Genomic DNA, 7,921 nt, shown 5'->3' with positions numbered 1-7,921 from the left:
TGAGCCAAAGCGCCACATAGTTCTTTCTGGAAAAAGAAACATCGTGGGAGTGGAGGACAAGACAGACATGTCAGAAGATTATAATCAGTTTGATGAAATTCCACCCTTCGTAGTGAACATTGATCCAAGCATCAAGTTAAATGATGAAGATGCTCCATGGTTACGGCCGAAGAAGATTAATTAAATGATGAAGATGCTCCATCATCAAGTTAATTGAAGAATGTTCATGGCACAAATGAGTATCTCAACATGGCAATCAATTTCCCATTTATTTTTGTGTAATCATGTAACTGTATGTAAGATATTAAAAGTGGAGATGCGCCACGGGAGATTTCCCAACCCTTTCCCCAACACTGTTAGATGAGATGTAGTCGTTCAGGGGCTTGGCAAGGCGTATCGATGCTCCTTTTATAGGCACGGCACCTCTTCTACTTTGTCTTGTTCCTTCGACAGGGCGTCGTGCGCTACATGATTTATCTCATCGAGCAGTGCGTCCACCCATGCGTTCTTATCCTGCCGACATCTTTAGTCCCGGTTGTACCCACCAGCTGGGACTAAAGGTTACCCACACGTCCTTATCCCACCGACAGTTTTGTTAGATGACACAAAAAAGGATCTTTAGTCCCGGTTGTACCCACCAGCCGGGACTAAAGGTTACCCACACGTCCTTATCCCACCGACAGTTTTTGGCGCCACCGCGTTCCCGCCTATTTTTCGTCCCGCGCTTTCCACTGCGTCCCGGCTCCGTCCTCCCGCCCTGTTTTCACTATATATATGTTGGCTTGGCCTCCATTTACATATCACATCTAGACTCATATCTGCAAACCTCATCACCAGGTCACATGGCTTCCATCGTATCTCTAACCCTCCGGGAGGCGGAGGCGCTTTGCGCGTCGAACTACCCCTGCCCGCCGGGCTACCGCGTCCCTACCGGCTGGTTGCTGAGCGTCGGAGGGGTACCGGTCCCTCCTGTCCCTCTAGGTGTGGCGCGCGAGATGGCCATCACGAACCACTACTACTTCGAGCTCACGCCAGAGCAGCGGAGGAATCCCCAGTGGCATCCCGACTACAGCCCGACTTGGGAGAGCTTCTTCATCAATCGGCGTGAGAGGGCGCTCGCCAGGCACGAGGACGGCGGCCCGCCTCCTTCGAACTTCAACGAGGCCGGCCGTCGGCTGTGGTGGCGCGACCGAACTCTCCAGGGCGTCATGGCCCACCGTGGCCCCCGCCTGCGCTACCCTCAGTCCCAGCCCACGCGTGCTCTCCCGCCGAGGTTTGACTACCGCGACCCCGATGCCAGCGACGATGATGACGGCGACTACGACGACTACAGTGGCGAGTACTATAGGGCCAGGCACGAGTATGACTGAATGACTCGAACAGTCGAATCTGGCCATGTATCTTAATTAATTTTCAGTTGAGCTAGGCACGAGTACTATAGGGCTAGGCACGAGTACTATCTGGCCATGTATCTTAATTAATTTTCAGTTGAGTTCTGTACTTTAATTCCACATGTAATCTGGCGGGAAACTTTTCTCATCATCAGCGTCTGCCACAACGACTTTATTGAAAATACAATAAAATAGATAAACAACTAGTCTAGTCGATCTACTCGTCGTCGGAGGTTGTCTCGGTCCAAATGTCGTCCCACCGAGGGTCGTTGTCGGCCCAAGTTGTATTCGGGTTATCGAGCTCGAACACGGCGGTGGCGGCGGTGGACACGTGTGGCAGTGCGGTGGCTTTTTTTCATTTGAAATAAGGCGGGAATGAAATTTTTTAAAAAAAGTGGCCTTTGGACCCGGTTTGTATTACAAACCGGGACTAAAGTCCTATTTTGCGCGCGCAGCGAAATCGATGCAAAATTGGCCTTTAGACCCGGTTTGTATTACAAACCGGGTCCAAAGGGGGGCCTTTGGACCCGGTTTGTAACACGCACCGGGTCCAAAGGGGGGGGGTATAAAAGCCAACACTTCGTCTCCGCGGGGATCAATCCCGCGGAGACGAAGCCGCACGCACAGACGCACGCCGCCAGGCTGCTCCGCCGCACGCCGCCAGGCTGCTCCGCCGCGCGCCCACGCCGCCGCCGCCGCCGCCGCCGCCGCCGCCCGCCCACGCCTCCGCCGCCGCCTCCTCCATCCCCGGCCCTCTCCGCACGCGCGTACGGCGCCCGCGCGCGCGCCGCCCGCCGCCGCCGCGGACATCGCCTCCTCCACCGCGCTCGTCGCCCTCCGCCGCCGCCCGCCACCGCGCTCCGCAGGTTGGTGCTCCCCCTCTCCCTCTCCCTCCTCCGGCCGGCCGACCGGCGGCCGGCAAGTTCTTCTTTTTTTTTATTTTTTGTTAGATTGTTAGATTATTAGATTAGTTAGTTTTGTTAGTTTTGTTAGATTGTTAGATTGTTAGATTAGTTAGTTTAGTTAGAAAAGTTAGAAATATTTAGTTAGATTTAAATTAGTATAGTTAGAAAAAAAGTTACAATTTGTGTCGACGCCACCCCCCGCGCGGACAACCTCTTCCGCGCGCGCCGGTAGTGTCGGCACCCCTGCCGGTGCCGAGTCCGTGGCGGTGCCCCTGCCGGAGCCCCTGCCGGTGCCGAGTCCGTGGCGGTGCCCCTGCCGGCGCCCCTGGCGGTGCCGAGTCCGTGGTGGCGCCGCCGTGACATAGAGTTAGGGTCGTGAAATAGAGAGAATAGCGAGAGGAGGAGCGCCGAGTCCGTGGCGATGCCGGTAGTGCCGGCGCCCCCAAAATACGGTCGTTCAATTCCCTCTACCGCTCCCGCTGTTGTTCCCGACCCCCGATCCGGATCGATCCGGGGTCGTGGAACGCGGCGTTAGTACAAAAGTAGTGAAGTTTTTTATTTAGCACAATATCATGTTTTTTATTTATATCAGTATACATATATGATTTGTTTTCGTAGCTACGATGCCGCGACAGCCGCCGCGCCGTGGTCTGACTCTTCTAGAGGAGATGGAGCAGATGGGGGAGGTCCGGGACTGGGCTCCGCCGGGGTGGCACTGGGAGGTCTTAGCTTCCGGGTCGCGCACCTTGGTGCGGAATCCGGGTCCCGTTGTCGACCCGGATATTCTTTGGTGGAGGTCTTATGGGCCACGGTCGTTTCAGAGGGAGCCAGCCCCGCCGGAGGAGGTAGCTCAGCGCATTGAAGCGGAGGACCAGCACGTTCGCCGTTACATGTACGCGTTAGACAACATGTATAGGACCGGATGGAGCGTTATGCGGGGATCTCATGTTAGCTATGCTCCCGTTGTTGTTCCGTGGCTTTGGGGGCACACCCAGCGCGGCTCAGGACCCGGTCGGCGCCCTCTAGGACCCGGTCTGCGCGGTTGAGTGGTTGTAGTAGTGATTGATATGTATTAGGGTTAAATAAACATGAACCCGATCTATGTATGCATGTAACTGCAGTATCTGCTTTCAGCACTATATTATCGATCCTTAGTTAAGAACTACACATATGTAACTCCATTTTCAGTTTTCTGCATTATCCTTAATTTGATCATATGATGGTTCCTATGTACAGCTTGCAGGTCGTTGTAGAAAGCATGGAGAGAGATGAAATTCAAGAAAATTTCATGGAGGAACTCATAGCAAACGGTACTCTGGATGATCGCGACGACGACGTTATTCCAGATGATGGCGGTGACGATGTCACCGCAACTTATTTGAATGACTCCGGTGAGGGAGCGGAGGATATTGAGGAAGAAGATCCTAGTGGCGCCGGTGAGGAACAAGATCATCATAATGGCTCCCGAACTGTAGTTATCACCGAGGTATATAAATTAATTAAGCCGCTGTTGATCGACTAGATGCATTAACTAATGAAATTGTACTGACTATGAACTATTTCTTTTTTAGCCCTCCGGATCGAGCACTTCTTCTGTAAAGTCGAGGAAGCGAGGCCCGGCCAAAAAGTTGGATGACGGTGTTAGGCACGACATCACCCACATCGAGAAGGATGGTAAACCGATTGCTCCAGAGAAAGGTGCAAAGTCATTTATAGCTCAATGCGGAGTGCTTGTTAGGGACCACGTCCCGATCACCGTTCGAGAATGGCACAAGCCGAAGGGACTAGTGCTGTCTGCAGAGGAAGAAACTCAAGGTCTTTATATCGATGATGTAGCCAAAAACAGCATTATGAACAAGCTCATGTCACATTTCAACATAGTACCCGAAGAGGGGGGTGACGCTGAGAAGGCCAAGATGGAGCAGGCCCTCCGCGAGTTTGGCAAGAAGAAGATGGCCGAACTATTCAAGAGCCACAAGAAAAGATTGCGCCGCCTTATCAAGTTAAAGAAGACTCCGGACAGTGAGAAGGTAAAAAATCACTGGGACGAATTCGTGAAGTACAGCACGGAGTCAGAAGAATTTAAGAGAAGGTCGGAAATAAATAAGGCAAATGCTGCGTTGAAGCTATATCACCAAATTCTCGGGTCCAGTGGATACAGTGGCTAACCGTCCTAAGTGGCAGGCAGCTGAGGCGGAACCGACCAAGAAAGGGATCAGATTAGGGACACACGGTTGGATCGAACGGTGCAAGGAGTGGTTCTACGGGATTGGGGGAACGTTGGATCCAGAAACAGGGAAGTGCATCTATAAGAAAGCTCATCTGAAGGTTCCCATTGATGCCCTGGAAAAAGCACATAGGGACGTGGAGGCGGGGTTGTTCCAGCCCGAAAGAGAGAACGATGAGCTGACACGCGCCCTTGGGAACAAAGAACACGGCGGACGAACACGAGGCACGTAAGGCTCCGTTCCGTGGAAGTATGGCTTTCCCGCGGAAAGGAAGAGATTTCCGATAAAAGCCATGAGAGGAGGAAGGCAAGGGAAACAGACCGCCTGGCTAACTTAGAGGAGGGTATGAGCACCATGCAAGCCCAATTAACCATGGTAACCCAAGTACTTACATCTCAGATGGCTCGGGGGCAGGTTGTAGATCCTGCACTGCTCAATGCCCTCGCCCGCTGCAATCTCAACCACACCGGAAAAGCAGCGTGGCTTCCTCTCAGCAGGTGGATAATTATGATGATGACCAGGTGGTCGAGCCTCCTCGCTACCCCCGTGGATGATCTCACTGAGAGCCGTCCTTGTGAGCTGCATGTTAAAGTTTTCAACCTATCCTTCAAGGCGGCGGTCGGCATCCTCTTACCTACAAGGTCTTACCATTGCCGTCCGGTCCAAGACGACTTTGCTGTTGTGATGGTGGATGAAGTGTTGAGAGAGTATGAGGGGTTGGTGCTTGAGCACCCTGCAGGTGAAGATGGGGAAATCAAAGAACTGGGAGAAGCCCGTAGAACCACCGTGCAATGGCGGAAGGAGAACATTGTGTTTCCAGGTGAGAAGCCAACAAGCAGGCCACCTCCGCCTCCTCCGCCACCCGTGCGCCTCCTCCGCGTGATGATTCTCCTCTCGCGCGATGATGATTCCCCTATCCATGACCAGTCTCCTCCGCGTGAAAATACTCCGCCGCCTCCTCCTCCTCGTCAGAGACTCCGCCGCCTCCACCTAAGCAAAAGAGGAAGCGGTCCGCGGCACCTCCTACAGCTCCGAAGAGATCATCAACTCCAATGAGGGCACAGACTCCGCAGTTGTTACCACATGAGCAGATCGAAGAGCAAAAGGCGTTTCTTGCGCCGAAGAAGATGTTTATTCCACCGCAGACGGTGAAGCACTTTGCCGAGACGAGAATGAAGAGACCTGAGCCGAGAGCTGATTATGACCGCTCTCTTGGACAGTCCTCTAGAGCGAGCAAAGAAGCAAAAAAAGTCGCCCAGCCATGACAACAGGACATTCAGGCCGTACCCCACTTCATCGTGGAGCCCTATCATGATCCAGAGACGGCATCGATGATCGAACGGGCGGCTAGAGCTCAGGGAGCATCAGTTGAGTACGAAGATTACTATCCAACGGCTCAAGTGGTAAACACGTATAGATACGGATCTGATCTCGTCAAACCTGGTGAGCTCGCGCGTCTAGGGACTCAGATGCGAAGGTTGCATGACTGGTACCTGAAAGCCTGTCGAAGAGGTGATGCCTACCTCACGGTGTATCTTAGAGATGAGCATTACTTCCGGGGGAAGACAGAGATAAACCTTGAGTTAGAAGAACTGTTTCAGTTATTCAATCAAGACGCCCTCGACAAAGCTGTCGTCGCTGCTACTGCCTGTAAGTGATTTATTTGTGTAATTAAGTTTGTAGCTCATTCATTTGCACTAACAATTATCCTCATTATATTCTTTGTGTACGCTATACATTTAATTATGCAGAATGAAGAAGCTGGAATACAAAAGAGGCAAGCTCCTACCGCTGGGGTTCATAGACCCAAACACAGTTCATGAAGTTACGGTTCGAGACTTCGCCAAGGACACAGAGGACAACATCGTAATGTTTTTAGAGAAGCAAGCAGACAAAGAGGATATATTCTTTCCCTACAACTTCAAGTGAGTGTTATATATAACATACATTATGCTTGTGCACCTTCCACTTTATTCTCGTAATCATTGAGCTATGTTTGTGCAGTTTCCACTTTATTCTCCTAATCATTGATCTTCACCTTGGAGTCGTAAAAGTCATGGACTCGAAACGTAAAGAATATGCGGAATGGGCGGACATGGCTGCCATCCTCCAGAGGTAGTTTCAATCAATTTCGTATTGGCATCTTCATCTGCTCTAATTCGAAGATATCATCAACTAATCAATTACTCATTTACTCATTATTTTTTGCCGGGCAGGGCTTGGAAACGGTTCATCAATACTGTTCCGGGTAAATGGAAACCGGAGCTTACATTTGAAGATTACACTGTAAGTAGTACTATATATATATAGCTATGTCCGTGGAACTTTATATATGATATTTACTTTCAATACGATGCTTGATTATTAGTTTGATCGAACTATTTTTTCGTAAAGTGTATGAGGCAGGAACAAGGGAATAACTTATGTGGATACTACGTCTGCACCTTCATGCGTGACATGGCCTGTCCCAAGGGTGGGGATGCCCAAATACACCACACTCGTGTACGATAACAAAATTTCACAATTAATCTTAATTAGTACCATCTATTGTATTGAGTTCCATTCATATATTGATCTCCTTTTTTAAATATAGATGACACGCCTGCGGGACACTTTCATAACAGCGGATCAAATAAAAGCAATTCAAGAGGAAATCGCGGGATTCTTTATTACCGAGGTCCTTACCCCAGGTGGAGAGCACTATCGGAAGATCGTGACGGCGGAGGATATTCGTCGAGGAGATGTTGTATTGTAAATATGCATGCATTACGTGTACTGTGTTGACTATGTCGTGTACTGTTGACGATGTCTATATATATTCATGACGATTTTTTGTGGTTTCTTGAATGATATATATGCATTGCTGAAACTCTGCCGCGGCAGAGAAACGCACTGTTTCTCTGCCGCGGCAGAGAAACGCTGGTACAGCCTAAATCTGTGCCGCGGCAGAGAAATAGCAATTCTCTGCCGCGGCAGAGAAACCTAGGCCCGGTTCGTACCACGAACCGGGACCAAAGCCCTTCCACCGCGAGCTCCCTGGCCGCACCACGTGTCGAGGCCTTTAGGCCCGGTTGATCTTTGAACCGGGACTAAAGGGTACCCCCTTTAGTCCCGCCTAGTTGGTCCCGGTTCGGGAACCGGGTCTAAAGGCCCAAATGGACCGGGCCTATTGCCCCTTTTTCTACTAGTGCTAGGATTGATATACTTGTCCGGTAACGCACACTTAACGAGCTCAGGTTCATTTGCAATGCACTGAATAGCAAGACCCTGCTTTACTACAGAACAGTCATCGACCATTTCATATTCACCCTGTGCAAAGCCACTTGATCATTTTGGTCTGCAATGTGTTAAAATGCCACCCAAAGGTACAGTCATACCAGAGAGCCACATGATCATT

At 50.8% G+C, this 7,921-nt stretch overlaps 1 protein-coding gene across 1 annotated transcript; it reads left to right on the top strand.

The window, feature by feature from the left end:
* Window positions 1–6,276: 6,276 nt before the first annotated feature.
* LOC127321489 (uncharacterized) lies at window positions 6,277–7,344 on the top strand. Its single transcript, XM_071827062.1, has 5 exons — window positions 6,277–6,449; window positions 6,529–6,639; window positions 6,741–6,810; window positions 6,919–7,026; window positions 7,118–7,344. The coding sequence occupies exons 1-5, from the start codon at window positions 6,277–6,279 to the stop codon at window positions 7,277–7,279; spliced, it is 624 nt and encodes a 207-aa protein (XP_071683163.1). The 3' UTR covers window positions 7,280–7,344.
* The last annotated feature ends 577 nt before the right edge of the window (window positions 7,345–7,921 follow it).

Source organism: Lolium perenne, chromosome 3 (genome assembly GCF_019359855.2).
Source record: "Lolium perenne isolate Kyuss_39 chromosome 3, Kyuss_2.0, whole genome shotgun sequence".
Classification (NCBI taxonomy): Eukaryota; Viridiplantae; Streptophyta; class Magnoliopsida; order Poales; family Poaceae; genus Lolium; species Lolium perenne.
This window is presented reverse-complemented; position numbering and strand designations above follow the sequence as displayed.